Source organism: Oncorhynchus clarkii, chromosome 6 (genome assembly GCF_045791955.1).
Source record: "Oncorhynchus clarkii lewisi isolate Uvic-CL-2024 chromosome 6, UVic_Ocla_1.0, whole genome shotgun sequence".
Taxonomy (NCBI): Eukaryota; Metazoa; Chordata; class Actinopteri; order Salmoniformes; family Salmonidae; genus Oncorhynchus; species Oncorhynchus clarkii.
In genome coordinates, this window is record NC_092152.1 from 86,798,712 (window position 1) to 86,821,703 (window position 22,992).

Consider the following 22,992-nt stretch of genomic DNA (forward strand, 5'->3'; position numbering starts at 1 on the left):
AGCTGATGTCTGCCCTAGAGGACAAGGTGGGTGGGTTAGGTTACAGCTTCACCTCAAGGAAAGGATGTCTGCCCTAGAGGACAAGGTGGGTGGGTTAGGTTACAGCTGATGTCTGCCCTAGAGGGCAAGGTGGGTGGGTTAGGTTACAGCTGATGTCTGCCCTAGAGGACAAGGTGGGTGGGTGGGTTAGGTTACAGCTTCACCTCAAGGAGAGGATGTCTGCCCTAGAGGACAAGGTGGGTGGGTTAGGTTACAGCTGATGTCTGCCCTAGAGGACAAGGTGGGTGGGTTAGGTTACAGCTTCACCTCAAGGAGAGGATGTCTGCCTTAGAGGACAGGTGGGTGGGTTAGGTTACAGCTGATGTCTGCCCTAGAGGACAAGGTGGGTGGGTTAGGTTACAGCTTCACCTCAAGGAGAGGATGTCTGCCCTAGAGGACAAGGTGGGTGGGTTAGGTTACAGCTGATGTCTGCCCTAGAGGACAAGGTGGGTGGGTTAGGTTACAGCTGATGTCTTCCCCAGAGGACAAGGTGGGTGGGTGGGTTAGGTTACAGCTTCACCTCAAGGAAAGGATGTCTGCCCTAGAGGACAAGGTGGGTGGGTTAGGTTACAGCTGATGTCTGCCCTAGAGGACAAGGTGGGTGGGTTAGGTTACAGCTGATGTCTGCCCTAGAGGACAAGGTGGGTGGGTTAGGTTACAGCTGATGTCTTCCCTAGAGGACAAGGTGGGTGGGTGGGTTAGGTTACAGCTTCACCTCAAGGAGAGGATGTCTGCCCTAGAGGACAAGGTGGGTGGGTTAGGTTACAGCTGATGTCTTCCCTAGAGGACAAGGTGGGTGGGTTAGGTTACAGCTTCACCTCAAGGAGAGGATGTCTGCCCTAGAGGACAGGTGGGTGGGTTAGGTTACAGCTGATGTCTGCCCTAGAGGACAAGGTGGGTGGGTTAGGTTACAGCTTCACCTCAAGGAGAGGATGTCTGCCCTAGAGGACAAGGTGGGTGGGATAGGTTACAGCTGATGTCTGCCCTAGAGGACAAGGTGGGTAGGTTAGGTTACAGCTTCACGTCAAGGAGAGGATGTCTGCCCTAGAGAACAGGTGGGTGGGTTATGTTACAGCTTCACCTCAAGGAGAGGATGTCTGCCCTAGAGGACAAGGTGGGTGGGTTAGGTTACAGCTTCACGTCAAGGAGAGGATGTCTGCCCTAGAGGACAGGTGGGTGGGTTATGTTACAGCTTCACCTCAAGGAGAGGATGTCTGCCCTAGAGGACAAGGTGGGTGGGATAGGTTAAAGCTTCCCCTCAAGGAGATGATGTCTGCCCTAGAGGACAAGGTGGGTGGGTTAGGTTACAGCTTCACCTCAAGGAGAGGATGTCTGCCCTAGAGGACAGGTGGGTGGGTTAGGTTACAGCTGATGTCTGCCCTAGAGGACAAGGTGGGTGGGTTAGGTTACAGCTTCACCTCAAGGAGAGGATGTCTGCCCTAGAGGACAAGGTGGGTGGGACATGCTAAATGGCATGTCATTATATCCGTACCTCTGTAGCTGAACCAATCTGGGACAATGCTGTGGTCATTATCTATAGCTGAACCAATCTGGGACAATGCTGTGATCATTATCTATAGCTGAACCAATCTGGGACAATGCTGTGGTCATTATCTATAGCTGAGACAATGCTGTGGTCATTATCTATAGCAGAACCAATCTGGGACAATGCTGTGGTCATTATCTATAGCTGAGACAATGCTGTGGTCATTATCTATAGCTGAACCAATCTGGGACAATGCTGTGGTCATTATCTATAGCTGAACCAATCTGGGACAATGCTGTGGTCATTATCTATAGCTGAGACAATGCTGTGGTCATTATCTATAGCTGAGACAATGCTGTGGTCATTATCTATAGCTGAGACAATGCTGTGGTCATTATCTATAGCTGAACCAATCTGGGACAATGCTTGTGGTCATTATCTATAGCTGAATCAAGCTGAGACAATGCTATCGTCATTATCTATAGCTGAACCAATCTGGGACAATGTTTGTGGTCATTATCTATAGCTGAACCAAGCTGAGACAATGCTGTGGTCATTATCTTTTGCTGAGACAATGCTGTGGTCATTATCTTTTGCTGAGACAATGCTGTGGTCATTATCTTTTGCTGAGACATTGATGTGGTCATTATCTTTTGCTGAGTCAATGCTGTGGTCATTATCTATAGCTGAGACAGTGCTGTGGTCATTATCTATAGCTGAGACAGTGCTGTGGTCATTATCTATAGCTGAGACAGTGCTGTGGTCATTATCTATAGCTGAGACAGTGCTGTGGTCATTGTCTATAGCTGAACCAATCTGGAACAATGCTGTGGTCATTATCTATAGCTGAGACAATGCTGTGGTCATCTATAGCTGAGACAATGCTGTGGGCATTATCTATAGCTGAGACAATGCTGTGGGCATTATCTATAGCTGAACCAATCTGAGACAATGCTGTGGTCATTATCTATAGCTGAACCAATCTGGGACAATGCTTGTGGTCATTATCTATAGCTGAACCAATCTGGGACAATGCTGTGGTCATTATCTATAGCTGAACCAATCTGGGACAATGCTGTGATCATTATCTATAGCTGAACCAATCTGGGACAATGCTGTGGTCATTATCTATAGCTGAGACAATGCTGTGGTCATTATCTATAGCAGAACCAATCTGGGACAATGCTGTGGTCATTATCTATAGCTGAGACAATGCTGTGGTCATTATCTATAGCTGAACCAATCTGGGACAATGCTGTGGTCATTATCTATAGCTGAACCAATCTGGGACAATGCTGTGGTCATTATCTATAGCTGAGACAATGCTGTGGTCATTATCTATAGCTGAGACAATGCTGTGGTCATTATCTATAGCTGAGACAATGCTGTGGTCATTATCTATAGCTGAACCAATCTGGGACAATGCTTGTGGTCATTATCTATAGCTGAATCAAGCTGAGACAATGCTATCGTCATTATCTATAGCTGAACCAATCTGGGACAATGTTTGTGGTCATTATCTATAGCTGAACCAAGCTGAGACAATGCTGTGGTCATTATCTTTTGCTGAGACAATGCTGTGGTCATTATCTTTTGCTGAGACATTGATGTGGTCATTATCTTTTGCTGAGTCAATGCTGTGGTCATTATCTATAGCTGAGACAGTGCTGTGGTCATTATCTATAGCTGAGACAGTGCTGTGGTCATTATCTATAGCTGAGACAGTGCTGTGGTCATTATCTATAGCTGAGACAGTGCTGTGGTCATTGTCTATAGCTGAACCAATCTGGAACAATGTGGTCATTATCTATAGCTGAGACAATGCTGTGGTCATCTATAGCTGAGACAATGCTGTGGGCATTATCTATAGCTGAACCAATCTGAGACAATGCTGTGGTCATTATCTATAGCTGAACCAATCTGGGACAATGCTGTGCTGATTCTCCATGTGCTGTGTGTCCTCCACCAGAACGGCCTGATCAGAGATCTGGAGCACAGTAAGAAGCTGGTTGAGGAAACGCACCATGAGAAGGTAAGGACTGTTGACTCTGGCTGCTGTCTCCTCTGAACAACTGGAGAGTTGTCATCACTGTGTTTGGATTCTCATTGCCAATGACACTCCTCATGTCTGTCTTTCTCCCCTCTCTCTCCCTCTCTTCCTACCCCCTCTTCTCCCCCCTCACTTCTCCCTCCCTCTCTACCTCCTTCCCTCTCTTCCTACTCCCTCCTCTCTCCTCCCTCCCTATCCCCCTCCTTCCCCCTTTTCCTCCCCCTTCTCCCCCTCCCTCTCCCCCTCCTCTCTCCCTCCCCCTCCCTCTCTTCCTATCCCCTCCTCCCTACCTCTCCCCCTCCTTCCCTCTCTTTCTCCCTCGCTTCCTCTCTCCCTCCTTCAGGAGCAGCTATTGATCCAGATTGAGACGATGCGGGCGGAGAACGAGCAAGGCAGGAACAGGAGCAACTCACTGCTGCACCATGGGTAAAATAATCAGCTTTCTCATTGGCTGCCCTGGACTCTGGCCCACACACGATTGGCCAGTGCTCTGGCCTCTGTCCACCTCTTTTCTTTGTGAGTTATATTTTGTGTTGCATTTCTGTCCTTGTGTGTGTGTGTGATGTATGTGTGTGTGTGTGATGTATGTGTGTGTGTGTGTGATGTGTGTGTGATGTATGTGTGTGTGTGATGTATGTGTGTGTGTGATGTATGTGTGTGTGTGTGATGTATGTGTGTGTGTGTGATGTATGTGTGTGTGTGTGATGTATGTGTGTGTGTGTGATGTGTGTGTGTGTGTGATGTATGTGTGTGTGTGTGTGATGTATGTGTGTGTGTGATGTATGTGTGTGTGTGTGATGTGTGTGTGTGATGTATGTGTGTGTGTGATGTATGTGTGTGTGTGTGATGTGTGTGTGTGTGTGTGATGTATGTGTGTGTGTGATGTATGTGTGTGTGTGATGTATGTGCGCTCTCAGGCGGTCTCACCAAGGCAGCACCCCAGACTTCCGGTACCCGGTGTCGGCCTCCTCCATGATGGACAGCCACTCGGACCACTACGGCAGCGCGCTGGTGCTGAGGCGGCCCCAGAAGGGGCGTCTCGCCGCGCTACGGGACGAACCCTCCAAGGTGAACCCCCGCAGCTCTGTGTGTCCTAGTGAGGGACAGTTTAAATGGAATATTGACAGCTGGTGTCTGTCTGTCTGGTGGATCTAGATACTGATGTTCCAGATCATTCAGCTCAGATATCTATTGTCTGTGTTGAAGTCATCTCCGGCCCACAAACTGTTGTCTGTCTCTGTCCCTCTCTCATTTGTTCTGTATCTGATGGTGTTCTTTCTCTCTCTCCTTCCCTCTCATTTGTTCTGTATCTGATGGTGTTCTCTCTCTCCTTCCCTCTCATTTGTTCTGTATCTGATGGTGTTCTCTCTCTCTCTCCGTCCCCCTCTCATTTGTTCTGTATCTGATGGTGTTCTCTCTCTCCTTCCCTCTCATTTGTTCTGTATCTGATGGTGTTCTCTCTCTCTCTCCTTCCCTCTCATTTGTTCTGTATCTGATGGTGTTCTCTCTCTCTCTCTCTGCTTCCTCTCTGGACATCAGAGACATGTAAGTCAGAGTGAAGACAACCATAATAATGAGAGGTTGATTTGATAGTGTTGGTCTGTAGTCATTGCTGTGGAGTGTGTTTTACAGAGCATGGCTGAAAGATATTCTGGAGACTCTGATACGGTTAAGCTAACTTTCTCTGTAACTTTTCCTTCCTCCCCCCCCCCCCTTTCTCTCTTTCCCTCTCTCTACCCCCCGCTTCTCTCCTCAGGTCCAGACTCTGAATGAACAGGAGTGGGAGCGCGTGCAGCAGGCTAATGTTCTGGCCAACGTTGCTCAGGCGTTTGAGTCTGACCTGGAGACGTCAGACCTGGAGGACGATGAGCGCGAGACCATCTTCAGCTCCGTGGACCTGCTGTCCCCTGCCGGCCAGGCCGACGCTCAGACCCTGGCCCTCATGCTGCAGGAGCAGCTGGACGCCATCAACAACGAGATCAGGTACACACACGCACCCCTACTATCAGCATGTTGGATGTATTTCAACATCATTCTGGAGATTCATTCTAGTATTTGTTGAGCAACATTTTCCCTTTCTTATTTTAGAGAAAACAAGGTGATGCTAGCACTAACATCTCGCTCTCCCTCTCCTCGCTCTCCCTCTCCCTCTCCTCGCTCTCCCTCTCCTCGCTCTCCCTCTCCTCGCTCTCCCTCTCCTCGCTCTCCCTCTCCTCGCTCTCCCTCGTCTCTCCTCTCCCTTCTCTCTCCTCTCCCTTCTCTCTCCCCCTCGTCTCTCCTCTCCCTTCTCTCTCCTCCCCCCCACCCCCCTCCAGGATGATTCAGGAGGAGAAGGAGAACACAGCCATGCTGGCAGAGGAGATGGAGAGCCGTGTGGGCAGCGGGGACAGCCTGGGGGCCAGCCGCTTCCGCTCCATGAGCTCCATCCCCCCCTCCTCCATGGGGGGCTCGTCGCCCCCCGGCTCAGGCTCCTCCACCCCGCGACGCATCCCCAACCGCAGCCCCAACCGAGAGGTGGACCGCATGGGAGTCATGACCCTGGTGAGAGAGAGACCTATGCCCTTGTGGAGATCTGAGAGGATTTGATTGGTGGAAGTTCCAACTAGCCTATCAGAGAACAAGTGGAGCTCTCATCATATTACCTACGCTTGTTATATCCTCTGTTCTCCACAAGGGCGTAGGGTTTAGGGTGCAGGGCGTAGGGTTTAGAGATTGGGCCCTACACTCCATCCATCATCAGTCTCCTTTTACTCATTCAGCTTCAGTCCATCCATGTTGATCAACCAGCTCCTCTTTCTTCCTCTCTGAAACAAGCAGCCTTTCAATCATCCTCCCCTAGGATGACCTCGCCCTCCCCTAGGATGACCTCGCCCTCCCCTAGGATGACCTCGCCCTCCCCTAGGATGACCTCGCCCTCCCCTAGGATGACCTCTCACTCCCCTAGGATGACCTCGCCCTCCCCTAGGATGACCTCGCCCTCCCCTAGGATGACCTCGCCCTCCCCTAGGATGACCTCGCCCTCCCCTAGGATGACCTCGCCCTCCCCTAGGATGACCTCGCCCTCCCCTAGGATGACCTCGCCCTCCCCTAGGATGACCTCGCCCTCCCCTAGGATGACCTCGCCTTCCCCTAGGATGATCTCGCCCTCCCCTAGGAGGACCTCGCCCTCCTTTAGAATGACCTCGCCCTCCTTTAGAATGACCTCGCCCTCCTTTAGGATGACCTCGTCCTCCTTTAGGATGACCTCGCCCTCCTTTAGGATGACCTCGCCCTCTTTTAGGATGACCTCGCCCTCCCCTAGGATGACCTCGCCCTCCCCTAGGATGACCTCGCCCTCCCCTAGGATGACCTCGCCCTCCCCTAGGATGACCTCGCCCTCCTCTAGAATGACCTCGCCCTCCCCTAGAATGACCTCGCCCTCCCCTAGAATGACCTCGCCCTCCCCTAGAATGACCTTTGTCTAGAATGACCTCGCCCTCCCCTAGAATGACCTCGCCCTCCTCTAGAATAACCTTTGTCTAGAATGACCTCGTCCTCCTTCTCTTGTCTATCTCATCTCTGCTCTCTCTCTCTCTCTCTCTCTCTCTCTCTCTCTCCACTCCTTGAGCTTCTCTAACTGTCATATGTCATTATTGGATCATAATACCACCCCCTGTTCATACTAGTCCCAGGAGATCTGTGTTGTCACATCTGTGTCTGTTAGAATCGAATGTTTTCATCTGTTCAGTGTTTCTGACACGTTCATGGAACTAGCTACTCGTTTGGCGTTTTGTATTTGGTAGGTGCCGTGTGTGTAATCTGTACCTGTGTTCCCCCAGCACTACCTCTATAACCCCTATGTGATCCAGAGGTCCCTGTCCCACCAGCAGACAGTAGCTTACCTGCCCTACCCTGCTGCTAGCATTAGCTTACCTGCCCCCCCTGCCTGTAGCTATGCTCCATGCTACTTCCAGGTATCACCCCCCTACCGTCGTCCTCTCTTACCCAGGCAGGGTTCAGTCAGCCTGGGGTCGCACTCACACACACCGCCCCCTGTCCCACGGTCCATCTGTGGGGCCACACAGTAATCACTAGCTGTTCACTAGCCTCGCATGGGAGGGTTTTGAAGTTGTCCTAGAATGCTGGGCCCCCATTGGACTTCAGAAAAAGATCAGGCAGGTAGCTTAACCAATGAAGATGCGGAGCAAATGTAAAAACTCTGTTTGGCTGTTAGCTCATCACACGCCAGACAGAATGGCTGTTAGCTCATCACACGCTAGACAGAATGGCTGTTAGCTCATCACACGCCAGACAGAATGGCTGTTGGCCCATCACTCGCCAGACAGAATGGCTGTTGGCTCATCACTCGCCAGACAGAATGGCTGTTGGCTCATCACACGCCAGACAGAATGGCTGTTGATTTTGATATCAGTTAAAGTAGAGCCTTGTTGTGCTCAATTCAGACTTCATTTCAGACACGACAGAGTTACATGAAGTCTTTTCCCCTCAGCTTGATTAAGTTCTGCGTTTGAGTTCTGTCCCCCCCCTTTCCTGGTTCTCTTATCTCTTCCTGTGTTCGGAGCAGGACGAGGAGAACCTTCCGCGGAAATATGTGCTGATACTCCATTTGTTTATTTACTCTAGAGATGCCAAGCTGGAGAAAAGGCTTGCAGGGGCACATCAACCCTGGCTGCCTCAATCCCCTGTCACATGACACGAATCCCATATCCCTGGCTGCCTCACTCCCCTGTCACATGACACGAGTCCCATATCCCTGGCTGCCTCACTCCCCTGTCACATGACACGAGTCCCATATCCCTTTCTGCCTCAATCCCCTGTCACATGACACGAGTCAAATATTATTACCACAGTCCTAGGTTGTGTTCAGTAGGGCACACCGTGGCAAAACATTTCAAAATTGGACACGTTGATGCTGGTTTTCTTCCTGTTGTGCCCCCTGAACACTACCCAGGCCCGTTCCTTTAGGTAAACAGTCCCGTTCCTTTAGGTTAACAGTCCTGATCCTTTAGGTAAACAGTCCTGATCCTTTAGGTAAACAGTCCTGATCCTTTAGGTAAACAGTCCTGATCCTTTAGGTAAACAGTCCTGATCCTTTAGGTAAACAGTCCCGGTCCTTTAGGTAAACAGTCCTGATCCTTTAGGTAAACAGTCCCGGTCCTTTAGGTAAACAGTCCTGATCCTTTAGGTAAACAGTCCTGATCCTTTAGGTAAACAGTCCTGATCCTTTAGGTTAACAGTCCTGATCCTTTAGGTAAACAGTCCCGTTCCTTTAGGTAAACAGTCCTGATCCTTTAGGTAAACAGTCCCGGTCCTTTAGGTAAACAGTCCCGATCCTTTAGGTAAACAGTCCCGATCCTTTAGGTAAACAGTCCCGATCCTTTAGGTAAACAGTCCCGATCCTTTAGGTAAACAGTCCCGATCCTTTAGGTAAACAGTCCCGATCCTTTAGGTAAACAGTCCTGATCCTTTAGGTAAACAGTCCTGATCCTTTAGGTAAACAGTCCCGGTCCTTTAGGTAAACAGTCCCGGTCCTTTAGGTAAACAGTCCCGGTCCTTTAGGTAAACAGTCCCGATCCTTTAGGTAAACAGTCCCGATCCTTTAGGTAAACAGTCCCGATCCTTTAGGTAAACAGTCCCGTTCCTTTAGGTAAACAGTCCCGTTCCTTTAGGTAAACAGTCCCGTTCCTTTAGGTAAACAGTCCCGTTCCTTTAGGTAAACAGTCCCGTTCCTTTAGGTAAACAGTCCCGATCCTTTAGGTAAACAGTCCCGTTCCTTTAGGTAAACAGTCCCGGTCCTTTAGGTAAACAGTCCCGATCCTTTAGGTAAACAGTCCCGATCCTTTAGGTAAACAGTCCCGATCCTTTAGGTAAACAGTCCCGTTCCTTTAGGTAAACAGTCTGTTGTGTGTTTCATTTTCTTTATCAACTTAAACCAATTAATACTCAAATGTTTGTTTTTTAAGAACACCCATGTGTGAGGGCACGGTCGCTGTGTGAGGGCACGGTCTCTGTGTGAGTGCGACCCCATAAAGCAATAGCTCAGCCATTAGCTACGAGCAGACTGAACCCCTTCCCTCCCGGAGAGTGTTTTGCAGTGGTTTCACTCTGCTCCCTCCTCTGATCTTTGACCTCAGTATGATTTCCCCAGATTTCAGACTGTGTAGAGTAATGTAGACAGTAGAGTGATGTAGTAATGTAGGGTGGTGGTAGTGGGGAGACAGACAGTAGAGTGATGTAGTAATGCAGGGTGGTGGTAGGAGGAGACAGTAGAGTGATGTAGTAATGCAGGGTGGTTGTAGGGGGAGACATTAGAGTGATGTAGTAATGTAGGGTGGTGGTAGGGGGGAGACAGTAGAGTGATGTAGTAATGTAGGGAGGGGGGTGACAGTAGAGTGATGTAGTAATATAGGGGGGGGGGGGCAGTAGAGTGATGTAGTAATGCAGGGTGGTGGTAGGGGGGAGACAGTAGAGTGATGTAGTAATGTAGGGAGGGGGGTGACAGTAGAGTGATGTAGTAATGTAGGGAGGGGGGTGACAGTAGAGTGATGTAGTAATGTAGGGTGGTGGTAGGGGGGAGACAGTAGAGTGATGTAGTAATGTAGGGTGGTGGTAGGGAGGGAGACAGTAGAGTGATGTAGTAATGTAGGGTGGTGGTAGGGAGGGAGACAGTAGAGTGATGTAGTAATGTAGGGTGGTGGTAGGGAGGGAGACAGTAGAGTGATGTAGTAATGTAGGGTGGTGGTAGGGAGGGAGACAGTAGAGTGATGTAGTAATGTAGGGTGGTGGTAGGGAGGGAGACAGTAGAGTGATGTAGTAATGTAGGGTGGTGGTAGGGAGGGAGACAGTAGAGTGATGTAGTAATGTAGGGTGGTGGTAGGGAGGGAGACAGTAGAGTGATGTAGTAATGTAGGGTGGTGGTAGGGAGGGAGACAGTAGAGTGATGTAGTAATGTAGGGTGGTGGTAGGGAGGGAGACAGTAGAGTGATGTAGTAATGTAGGGTGGTGGTAGGAAGGGAGACAGTAGAGTGATGTAGTAATGCAGGGTGGTGGTAGGGAGGGAGACAGTAGAGTGATGTAGTAATGTAGGGTGGTGGTAGGGAGGGAGACAGTAGTGATGTAGTAATGTAGGGTGGTGGTAGGAGACAGTAGAGTGATGTAGTAATGTAGGGTGGTGGTAGGGAGGGAGACAGTAGTGATGTAGTAATGTAGGGTGGCGGTAGGAGACAGTAGAGTGATGTAGTAATGTAGGGTGGTGGTAGAGGGGAGACAGTAGAGTGATGTAGTAATGTAGGGTGGTGGGGGAGACAGTAGAGTGATGTAGTAATGTAGGGTGGTGGTAGGGAGGGAGACAGTAGTGATGTAGTAATGTAGGGTGGCGGTAGGAGACAGTAGAGTGATGTAGTAATGTAGGGTGGTGGTAGAGGGGAGACAGTAGAGTGATGTAGTAATGCAGGGTGGTGGGGGAGACAGACAGTAGAGGCCTGTGTGTGTAACATGGTCGACCTGATTTCCACAGTTTTGTCCTCAACTGCATGTTGGACTTTACTTTTTCACTGGTCTGTGTGTCTGTCTCTGTGTGTGTGTCTGTCTCTGTGTGTGTGTCTGTCTCTGTGTGTGTGTCTGTCTCTGTGTGTGTGTCTGTCTCTGTGTGTGTGTCTGTCTCTGTGTGTGTGTCTCTGTGTGTGTGTCTCTTTGGAAGACACTCCCCCTCCACACACACCTTGTGTAGTGTGTGTGCCTGTGCTGGTCTTTCTGTTCTGCTGGTAGTGTGTGTATCCTGTGCTGAGCTTTCTGTTCTGCTGGTAGTGTGTGTATCTAACGTCCTCTCTTCTCTCCTCCTCCGCTGCCATGCTTCAGCCTAGTGACCTGCGCAAGCACCGCAGGAAGGTAATCTAGAGACCTCGCTAGTTACTGCTCTCTCTCTCTCTGACCTCTACCCTGCCTGCCTGCCTGCACCTTCCAAACCATAACCTGTAGTCTAGTCTCTACACCCCCCCCCTAAAACGTGACTTCCCAACCCCACACTCCCTAACTTCCTCACACCTTGACTCCCCCCCCGTCACACGTGTCTCACCTCTACACTTCCCAAACCCTGAGTGTCTTGAACATCCTGAAATGATCATGTCACAAAGAGAGGGGAGACCGTTATTAGAACTAGTCTGTCGTCTCCTCTTGTCCTCCTCATCCACTCAATACAGAGAGGGAGGAGTCGCTTTTTAAAAGCTCTCCTCCTCGACCCCCTTTTCCCGTTTAGAAGACAGTGACTGACTGAGTTGTCCCCATGTTATGTCTAGTCTGCCCAGGACGACAAGACCACAATCCAGTGTGAGACGTCTCCTCCCACCACCCCGCGCTCCATGCGCCTGCACAAGGGGGCCAGCCACACTGCCAGCCATGAGGACATCAGGGACATCCGCAGGTAGGAAGCCCCTTTCTGCCTAACCAATATCTCACTCTGTTTTCTACAATAGCCATGTTTCTCTCTCTCTCTCTCCTTCTGTCGTTCTCTTATCTGTCCCGTTCATCCATCCCTTCATCCCTCTGTTTCTGATCTTTCAATCTATCTATCCACATCTCTCTCTCTCGCTCCCCCTTCTCTCTCTCTCGCTCCCCCTTCTCTCTCTCTCGCTCCCCCTTCTCTCTCTCTCGCTCCCCCTTCTCTCTCTCTCGATCCCCTTCTCTCTCTCTCGATCCCCCTTCTCTCTCTCTCGATCCCCCTTCTCTCTCTCTCGATCCCCCTTCTCTCTCTCTCGATCCCCCTTCTCTCTCTCTCTCGAGATCCCCTTTTTCTCTCTCTCGTCCACCTTTTCCCTCTTCCTCTCTCCCCCCATCTCGCGCTTCCTCTCATCCCTCCTCTCTCTGTCTCAGTATGACCACCCTACAGGACGGCCAGGGTAGTAACCCCAGCAGCAGTAACAGCAGTCAGGACTCTCTGAACAAGGCAGCCAAGAAGAAGAGCATCAAGTCCTCCATCGGGCGCCTCTTCGGCAAGAAGGAGAAGGGTCGACCAGGCCCCCCAGGGAGCAAGGAGTCCCCTGGCAGCCAAGGTCAGTCCCCTGGCAGCCAAGGTCAGTCCCCTGGCAGCCAAGGTCAGTCATCCCCCTCCCTAAAACATGCCTGCTGGTTCAAGTTCATTAGGCAGCAAACAGAAGAAAACAAGCTGAAACAGGAAAGGACTACCTGCACTGACTTTAACCTCTGACCCTCCATCTCTCCTCACAGCTGGTACCCCCGAGGCAGAGACCTCTCCCCAGGATGCACTGGGGCTGGGCAAACTAGGCGGCCCCGCTGAGAAGAACAGGAAACTGCAGAAGAAGTAGGTGTTTCCACATCTTGTCACAGCTTCTGTAAAGGGCGCAACATTTTAACGGTGTTAACGGTGGAGGGACTGGTTCCCTCTCGTTAACGGTGGAGGGACTGGTTCCCTCTCGTTAACGGTGGAGGGACTGGTTCCCTCTCGTTAACGGTGGAGGGACTGGTGTTTTCTGCTTCCATCCAATAGATATGAATCTACTCGATCAACCATAGATCTTGCTGTACTAGAGAGGTCAATCTTGATCAGATAGGTCTTTTTGATGGCTCCAGCCATGCTGCTGTTTATGCTTGTGTGTTCTATATGTCCGTTGTAGATCTGACCCCAGCACTGTAACAGCCCTGTGTTGCTCTATGTTCACCCTGCCGTGCAGCGTACTGCCACTCGCTCTCTCACACACAGCCCCCGCTCCATGCTGTCCCTTTTTTATTTATTTATTTAACCTTTATTTAACTTGGCAAGTCAGTTAAGAACAAATTCTTATTTTCAATGACGGCCTAGGAACAGTGGGTTAACTGCCTTGTTCAGGGGCAGAACAACAGATCTTTACCTTGTCAGCTCAGGGATTCAAACTTGCAACCTTTCGGTTACTAGTCCAACCACTAGGCTACCCTGCCGCCCCTCCCAGGGTCCTGGTCTCATGCCCCCACCCCATGCTGTCCCTCCCAGGGTCCTGGTCTCATGCCCCATGCTGTCCCTCCCAGGGTCCTGGTCTCATGCCCCATGCTGTCCCTCCCAGGGTCCTGGTCTCATGCCCCATGCTGTCCCTCCCAGGGTCCTGGTCTCATGCCCCATGCTGTCCCTCCCAGGGTCCTGGTCTCATGCCCCATGCTGTCCCTCCCAGGGTCCTGGTCTCATGCCCCATGCTGTCCCTCCCAGGGTCCTGGTCTCATGCCCCATGCTGTCCCTCCCAGGGTCCTGGTCTCATGCCCCATGCTGTCCCTCCCAGGGTCCTGGTCTCATGCCCCATGCTGTCCCTCCCAGGGTCCTGGTCTCATGCCCCATGCTGTCCCTCCCAGGGTCCTGGTCTCATGCCCCATGCTGTCCCTCCCAGGGTCCTGGTCTCATGCCCCATGCTGTCCCTCCCAGGGTCCTGGTCTCATGCCCCATGCTGTCCCTCCCAGGGTCCTGGTCTCATGCCCCATGCTGTCCCTCCCAGGGTCCTGGCCTCATGCCCCCCCCCGTCCCATCCACACAAACTCGATCTCCCATCATACAATTCACTGCAGCTCCTCAGCCACACTGCCAGGATGTGATTTTGTAAGGGCCAGTTTCCCGGTCTCCTGTTAATGAATGCTTGTTAGTGCAGAGGTGGACTCTACCTGTGTCTGGGAAACCAGCCCTGTCTGTTTGTACAGCTTCATGCTTCTAGTTCAGCTTGATGTGATGCAGTGTATCAGCCAGGCTTCCATTTCACTTTCATTCATGTTTCTGAACTAATGTCCCCCTTCTTCCTTTAGGTAATCAAGGGGTGACTTGATCATAGCTGTATAACTTTCAAGTATAAGGCGGTTGAATTAGTTTGGTGTTTTGAACCTAACATTTAATGACACTTTTGATAGAGCTACGTTAGTTTGATACAGTCAAAGACTGGTTCTCATTGGCCATTGCCACCAGGAGTCCAAGCTTGGTTCTCATTGGCCATCGCCACCAGGAGTCCAAGCTTGGTTCTCATTGGCCATCGCCACCAGGAGTCCAAGCTTGGTTCTCATTGGCCATCGCCACCAGGAGTCCAAGCTTGGTTCTCATTGGCCATCGCCACCAGGAGTCCAAGCTTGGTTCTCATTGGCCATCGCCACCAGGAGTCCTAGCTTGGTTCTCATTGGCCATCGCCACCAGGAGTCCTAGCTTGGTTCTCATTTGGCCATCGCCACCAGGAGTCCAAGCTTGGTTCTCATTGGCCATCGCCACCAGGAGTCCAAGCTTGGTTCTCATTGACCATTGCCACCAGGAGTCCAAGCTTGGTTCTTATTGGCCATCGCCACCAGGAGTCCAAGCTTGGTTCTTATTGGCCATCGCCACCAGGAGTCCAAGCTTGGTTCTTATTGGCCATCGCCACCAGGAGTCCAAGCTTGGTTCTCATTGGCCATCGCCACCAGGAGCTCTCCATGGCCTAGTTAGGTTATTTTTAATTGGCTTCAGTTCTTTTTATTTAGCTGATTCTGACTCTTATTTCATCCCTCTCTCATTCCATCTGTAGTCCAACGACAGGGTGAGTCATCTCCTCCATGTTGCTTGTTGCTTTGCCCTCTTTGGCTCTAAACAGTTGGCTTCATGCTGCCCTCACCAGCTCTCCTCACCAGCTCTCCTCAGACCTGATGTGTTTTCCTCTCTGCTATACCTACAGTACCATCTCAACTAACAGGAATGTGTCTACCTGCTGTTTTTACAAAGCTTTCTCTGAGCCTCTTCCGGTGTTAAGGTTCTAGGATGATCTTATCAGGGTTGGTGTCAATTCCATTTCAATTCAGAAAGTCAACTCAATTCCAAAATGTCCTAATTTGAAAAGCACGGTAGAGAATTGGATTTTCAGTGTACTTCCTGAATTCAAATGTTATATTTTGTCACGTGTTTGGTAAACACAGATGTAATAGACTAACAACCCCTGGAAGTGACCACTAAGACACGGAGTCAGTCTTGCCAGGTTTCTAGGTCAGACACTAGTGGGATCTTTCCACAGGTTAATGCGATGCTGCTATTATAATTAAGTAGTGGGATGGTGCCATCTTGTGGACCAAAATATATTACTCACAAAAATAGACAAACCATCTGAAGGTTTTTCCCCATGTATTTTATTGCATGTATTCTGTCCTCTACTGACTGTTGTCTTATGGATGCATTCTAACACACGTTTTCCCCTAGTATTGAACCGTTGTGTGAACTCCATTTCCCATGATGCCTTTAGTCTGTTGGCCACAAAGATACTGGTTATGTAACAGTGGCTTGGCATAAAGGTGGGTCTCCTTCTAGACTGAGGAACACGAATCGTCCACCAAATGTATTGATTTAAATGGGACTCCTGCCAAGCTTTGAAGTGGTCAACAGCTTTTAAACTTCTGACCTGTTTACCTGGCCAGAATGTTCTGGAAATGATCTGGGGTTGGTCTTTCTCTCTCTCCCTCTCTCTCTCTAGGTCTGACCTGCCGCAGGGTTAAAATCCTCAGCTTTCTCTCTCTTTTACCTCGGCATGTTTACAACAGTGTGTGTGTGCATGTGTGTGTGAGGTACTGTGTTTTCATGGTGTGCAGGTTGAGGTGTGTGTTAGGTGAAACGGGCTCTCTCTCTCTGTGTTTGTGTGTGTCTCTCTCTCTCTAACCATGTGTGTTGTTATAGGCATGAGTTGCTGGAGGAGGCTCGCAGGCAGAGTCTTCCCTTCGCCCAGTGGGATGGCCCTACTGTAGTGGTCTGGCTGGAGGTGAGACACACACACACACACACACCATCACTCTCATATGGACACACACACCATCACTCTCACATGGACACACACACCATCACTCTCACATGGACACACACACCATCACTCTCACATGGACACACACACCATCACTCTCACATGTACACACACACCATCACTCTCACATGTACACACACACCATCTCTCCCACATGTACACACACACCATCACTCTCACATGTACACACACACCATCACTCTCACATGTACACACACACCATCACTCTCACATGTACACACACACCATCACTCTCACATGTACACACACACCATCACTCTCACATGTACACACACACCATCACTCTCACATGTACACACACACCATCACTCTCACATGTACACACACACCATCACTCTCACATGTACACACACAACAAAAACGATCATGTGCACGCACACACATTCAAAACACAAAAATAACCCAATCCTTTCTCCTGTCCCCTCTCTGCCATCCTCTGTCCTCCCCTGCCATCCTCTGTCCTCCCCTGCCATCCTCTGTCCTCCCCTGCCATCCTCTGTCCTCCCCTGCCATCCTCTGTCCTCCCCTGCCATCCTCTGTCCCCTCTCTGTCCTCCCCTCCCATCCTCTGTCCTCCCCTCCCATCCTCTGTCCTCCCCTCCCATCCTCTGTCCTCCCCTCCCATCCTCTGTCCTCCCCTCCCATCCTCTGTCCTCCCCTGCCATCCTCTGTCCTCCCCTGCCATCCTCTGTCCTCCCCTGCCATCCTCTGTCCCCCTCCCCTGTCCTCCCCTGTCATCCTCTGTCCCCTCTCTGTCCTCCCCTCCCATCCTCTGTCCTCCCCTCCCATCCTCTGTCCTCCCCTCCCATCCTCTGTCCTCCCATCCTCTGTCCTCCCCTCCCATCCTCTGTCCTCCCCTGCCATCCTCTGTCCTCCCCTGCCATCCTCTGCCCCCCCCCCCCCTGCCATCCTCTGTCTCCTCTCTGTCCTCCCCTGCCATCCTCTGTCTCCTCTCTGTCCTCCCCTGCCATCCTCTGTCCTCCCCTGCCATCCTCTGCCCCCCCCCCCCTGCCATCCTCTGTCCCCCTCCCCTGCCCCCCCCTGTCCTCCCCTGCCATCCTCTGTCCCCTCCCATCCTCTGTCCCCTCTCTGTCCTCCCCTCCCATCCTCTGTCCTCCCCTCACATCCTCTGTCCTCCCCTCCCATCCTCTGTCCTCCCCTCCCATCCTCTGTCCTCCCCTGCCATCCTCTGTCCTCCCCTGCCATCCTCTGTCCTCCCCTGCCATCCTCTGTCCTCCCCTGCCATCCTCTGTCCTCCCCTGCCATCCTCTGCCCCCCCCCCTGCCATCCTCTGTCCCCCTCCCCCTCCCCCCCCCCCCCCCCTCCCATCCTCTGTCCCCGCTCTGTCCCCCCCTGCCCCCTCTGTCTCCTCTGTAGCTGTGGGTGGGTATGCCAGCCTGGTACGTGGCGGCGTGTCGTGCCAACGTGAAGAGCGGTGCCATCATGTCTGCCCTGTCAGACACAGAGATCCAGAGGGAGATTGGCATCAGTAACCCCCTGCATCGCCTCAAACTGAGACTGGCCATCCAGGAGATCATGTCTCTCACCTCCCCCTCTGCCCCCCCGACCTCCAGAACCGTAAGAGAGAGAGATACACAAACACACACACACACAAGACAAAACACACACGCACACACACACACACACACAAGACAAAACACACACACACACACACACACATGACAACACACACACACACGACCACACACACACAAGACAAAACACACACACAAACACGACAACACACACACACAAGACAAAACACACACACACACACACACACACAAACACACACACCAAAGATACTGGTAGCTCCAAAGTTAAGACCGTCCAAAGAAGTCCAGTGCAGCCGTGGACCCTGGAGGGCCCTGCCCTCTTCTTCCTCTCCTCACCACCTGATTGGAGCATGCTGCTGTCACTCCTCTAACCAGCTAATAGCGTTTCTCACTGTAACCTTTCCACCAATCAGAGTTCACGGAGCATCACTCACTCACAAGGACTGCCCTGATTGGGGCCTCTCTCTCTTTCTCTCTGTCTCTTTCTTTCTCTCTCTCTCTCTCTCTCTCTTTCTCTTTCTCTCTCTTTCTTTCTCTCTCTTTCTTTCTCTCTCTCTCTCTTTCTTTCTCTCTCTCTTTCTTTCTGTCTCTTTCTCTCGTTCTCTCTCTCTCTCTGTCTCTCTCTCTTTCTCGCTTTCTCTCTCTTTCTCTCTGTCTCTTTCTCTCTCTGTCTCTTTCTCTCTCTGTCTCTCTCTCTCTCTGTCTCTCTCTCTTTCTCTCTCTCTGTCTTTCTCTTTCTGTCTCTCTCTTTCTGTCTCTGTCCCTCTTTCTTTCTGTCTCTCTCTCTCTAAAACTCTCTCTCTCGTTCTCTCTCTCTCCCTCTCTCTCTCTCTCTGAATCATGTGATGTGATAATAACAATACTGTTTGGTCTTATTTTCCTTCCCATCTTCCCTCTGTTCTTAATATAAACAAATCCTCACACCCCTGCCTCCCTCTCCTCACTCTCCTCTCCCTCCTCCTCCCTCTCCTCTCCCTCCTCCCTTTCCTCTCACACGCTTGCATCACTGGTGACTCTTGGGGTTGTCACATGATCAGTCCACGGGGAACGTGTGGGTCACGCACGAAGAGTTGGAGTGCCTTGCGGCCACGCCCTCCACGGTTAGTCTCCCCAAGCCATTGGGCAGTCACTGACGCAGGCGACTGGTAGTGATCTGGTTGGTAGTTGGGTGTTACTCCCTGTGTGTACTTTTCTCACGGCCCTGTTTGTCCATGTCTGTATCTTGGTTTGGGCTTTTGGTGTCAGTACGTGTGTTTTCTGTGTGTCTGTCAGTTTGGTTGAAGGCTAAGTTCAGTACTGACTTAGCTTTTGAACAGAAATGACTGGTTAACATATAGATTTGTCTTGTCTTTATGTTTCAGGCCTTGTTGCATTACAACCTGTAATTTTAAATAGATTTATTTGGATTTCATGTAATGGACAAACACAAAATAGTCTGAATTGGTGAAGTGAAATGAAAAAAATTACATGTTTCAAATGTAAAATTTAAATAAATTCAACGGAAAAGTGATGAGTGCATATCTATTCACCCCTAAATAAGATCTCGTGCAACCAAGTACCTTCAGGAGTCACATCATTTGTTAGATTGCACACGGGTGGACTTTTATTTAAGTGTCACATGATCTGTCACATGATCTCAGTGTATATATACCTCTGTTCTGAAAAGCCCCAGAGTCTACAGCACCACTAAGCAAGGGGAACCATGAAGACCAAGGAGCTCTCCAAACAGGTCAGGGACAAAGTTGTGGAGAAGTACAGATTAGGGTTGGACTATAACAATTAAATATCAGAGACTTTGAACATCCCACGGAGCACCATTAAATCCATTATTAAAAAATGGAAAGGATATGACACCACAACAAATCTGCCAAGAGAGGGCAGCCCACCAAAACTCACGGACCAGGCAAGATGGGCATTAATCAGAGAGGCAACAAAGAGACCAAAGATAACCCCGAAGGAGCTGCAAAGCTCCACAGCGGAGATTGAAGTATCTGTCCTTAGGACCACTTTAAGCTGTATACTCCACAGAGCTGGGCTTTACGGAAGGGTGGCCAGAAAAAAGCCATTGCTTAAAGAAAAAAATAAGCAAACACGTTTGGTGTTCACCAAAAGTGGGAGACTCCCAAAACATATGGAAGAAGGTACTCTGGTCAGATGAGACTAAAATTTAGCTTTTTGGCCATAAAGGAAAACGCTGTCTGGCGCAAACCCTACACCTCTCATCACCCCGAGAATACCCATCCCCACAGTGAAGCATGGTGGTGGCAGCATGCTGTGGGGATGTTTTTCATTAGCAGGGACTGGGAAACTGGTCCGAATAGAAGCAATGATTGATGGCGCTAAATACAGTTTCAGTCTTCCAGAGATTTGAGGCTGGGTCAGAGGTTCACCTTCCAGCAGGACAATGACCCTACGCATACTGCTAAAGCAACACTCGAGTGGTTTAAGGGGAAACATTTAAATGTCTTAGAATGACCTTGTCAACGCCCAGACCTCAATCCAATTGAGAATCTGTGGTATGACTTAAAGATTGCTGTACACCAGCGGAACCCATCCAACTTGAAGGAGCTGGAGCAGTTTTACCTTGAAGAATGGGCAAAAATCCCAGTGGCTAGATGTGCCAAGCTTATAGAGACATACCCCAAGAGACTTGCAGCTGTAATTTCTGCAGAAGGTGGCTTTGGGGGGGGGGGGGGGGGGGGGGGGGGTGAACAGTGATGCACACTCAAGTTTTCAGTTTTTTTTGTTGTCTTGTTTGTTTCACAAGAAAACATATTTTGCATCTTCAAAGTGGTAGGCATGTTGTGTAAATCAAATGATACAAACCCCCCCCCCCAACAAAATCTATTTTAATTCCAGGTTGTAAAATGCCAAAGGGGAATACTTTCGCAGGCCCCTCCCTGTATGTCAAGTTATAAAACTGTATTTCATTTAAACACTTTTGCTCAATGCTATATTTACAGTCCTGTTTCAACCTGGGATTTACTAACACATGTGGTACAATGGATGCTTCAACGGGTCAAATAGTGGTATTAGATATTAAAATGAATTCTAGCTCAATCCCAGGTTCATTGACAACGGGACGCCAATGTAGCCTAAAGCATGAGCTGTTGGTTGCATGTCCAGTTGACTTAACATTAACACTGGTTAAGTAGCATGTTGATGTTGAGCTGCCGAACCCAGCACTGCCACAGTCACTAACTCTAACCCGCTTCTCTTCTCTCACCATGCTAACCATGCTAACAACAGGAGGATGACGAGGGCAGCTGGGCCCAGGTTTGCACACCCCTGTCTGTCTCTTTTCTCTGGCTGTGGTAGACGACGAGGACATTTCACCTTATTTCAGTTGGACAGAGTTGTTTTGTTTGTTTTTTTCCTTGCACGGATCCTTGACAACAGTATGGCTCTTGGTCTCCGTTACTTTAGTCAGCTGCACATTTAACCTGCATGTAAATCTGGAGGTATCGGAGACAGAGGATATTGCAGCTAGAATAATGTAGTTATACACATTGTGATAAGGCTTCTTCATCAAATTCTTGTGGTGGCAGACAGACATTGACTCAGATGTCCTGTTTAGAAGCCACAGACAGGACAGGAGAGATTTATTAGAAGCCTCTGCTGTTTAGAAGTTGTTTACAGTTGGGCTACTTCCTTCCCCTCCCCCACCTATCAGAACACACATCAGTCTAGTTCTCTGACCTCCCACCTATCAGAACACACAAATCAGTCTAGTTCTCTGACCTCCCACCTATCAGAACACACAGATCAGTCTAGTTCTCTCACTGGCCCTAGTTCTGATCTGTGGTCGTAGCTGCTCTTAAACCTGCTGTAACTTACACACAAACATGATCGTACAGACACGTGCACACTCTAGATTTTAATGGGGTGATTTCCATCACTTTCCCACCTAGCCATTTTCTTTCATAGCGATGGTAGCCATCCCCCACTAACTTTTGACTCTTCAATAGACTCCGAACACTGACCTAGCCCCTGTCCCTCCCTCCCACAGACGCTGGCATATGGAGACATGAACCATGAGTGGATTGGTAACGAGTGGCTGCCCAGCCTGGGTCTGCCCCAGTACCGGTCCTACTTCATGGAGTCCCTGGTAGACGCACGCATGCTGGACCACCTCACCAAGAAGGACATGAGGGGACAGCTTAAAATGGTGGACAGTTTCCACAGGTAAAAAGCTCAAAATGGTGGACAGTTTCCACCGGTAAAAAGCTCAAAATGGTGGACAGTTTCCACCGGTAAAAAGCTCAAAATGGTGGGCAGTTTCCACAGGTAAAAAGCTCAAAATGGTGGGCAGTTTCCACAGGTAAAAAGCTCAAAATGGTGGACAGTTTCCACAGGTAAAAAGCTCAAAATGGTGGACAGTTTCCACAGGTAAAAAGCTCAAAATGGTGGACAGTTTCCACAGGTATTAGGAACCAAAATGGTGGACAGTTTCCACAGGTATTAGGAACCAGAATGGTCGACAGCTTCCACAGGTATTATGAACCAAAATGGTTTACAGTTTCCATAGGTAAAGGCCAAAATAAATGGTGGACAGTTCCCACTAATTAAGGGCCAAAACTAGGGATGTTAATTTTGTTTCTGTCTAAATGTTTAACCAGTCAATGTGTCTGTGTAACAGGAACAGTTTCCAGTGTGGGGTGATGTGTCTGAGGAGACTGAACTACGACAGGAAGGAGCTGGAGAGGAGGCGTGACGAGACCCAGCTGGAGCTGCAAGGTAACAGCTGGGATAACGGTGAGAGAAAATGACAGTCGACCGAAGGGAGAAATGACGACACTGTTCAGATTCACTTATCATTTAGTTAGCTCAGCAACACTAAGCTAATAACACTATGGGAGAATCTGAAGTGTAAGCTACGCTGAGCTAATAACGCTATGGGAGAATCTGAAGTGTCAGCAACGCTAAGCTATTAACACTATGGGAGAATCTGAAGTGTCAGCTACGCTAAGCTAATTACGCTAAGCTAATAACACTATGGGAGAATTAGAAGTGTCAGCAACGCTAAGCTAATAACACTATGGGAGAATCTGAAGTGTAAGCTAAGCTAATGACG

General features: G+C 49.9%; 1 protein-coding gene across 13 annotated transcripts in view; it reads left to right on the forward strand.

Moving 5' to 3' along the window:
* LOC139411755 (liprin-alpha-1-like) overlaps window positions 1–22,992 on the forward strand; it is an 86,007-nt gene that overhangs the window by 60,393 nt on the left and 2,622 nt on the right. For 2 of the 13 annotated variants that reach the window (XM_071158461.1, XM_071158460.1), the window contains exons 12-26: window positions 3,495–3,557; window positions 3,919–4,001; window positions 4,493–4,643; window positions 5,332–5,558; window positions 5,891–6,116; window positions 11,433–11,462; window positions 11,870–11,994; window positions 12,444–12,664; window positions 12,798–12,891; window positions 16,222–16,303; window positions 17,740–17,940; window positions 18,956–19,018; window positions 21,168–21,194; window positions 21,928–22,103; window positions 22,558–22,673. In XM_071158461.1, the coding sequence (XP_071014562.1) occupies window positions 3,495–3,557; window positions 3,919–4,001; window positions 4,493–4,643; window positions 5,332–5,558; window positions 5,891–6,116; window positions 11,433–11,462; window positions 11,870–11,994; window positions 12,444–12,664; window positions 12,798–12,891; window positions 16,222–16,303; window positions 17,740–17,940; window positions 18,956–19,018; window positions 21,168–21,194; window positions 21,928–22,103; window positions 22,558–22,673 (1,885 nt within the window). The remainder of the gene's footprint in view (window positions 1–3,494; window positions 3,558–3,918; window positions 4,002–4,492; window positions 4,644–5,331; window positions 5,559–5,890; window positions 6,117–11,432; window positions 11,463–11,869; window positions 11,995–12,443; window positions 12,665–12,797; window positions 12,892–16,221; window positions 16,304–17,739; window positions 17,941–18,955; window positions 19,019–21,167; window positions 21,195–21,927; window positions 22,104–22,557; window positions 22,674–22,992) is intronic. The other 11 variants (XM_071158464.1, XM_071158462.1, XM_071158469.1 and 8 more) reach the window with 9 other exon arrangements.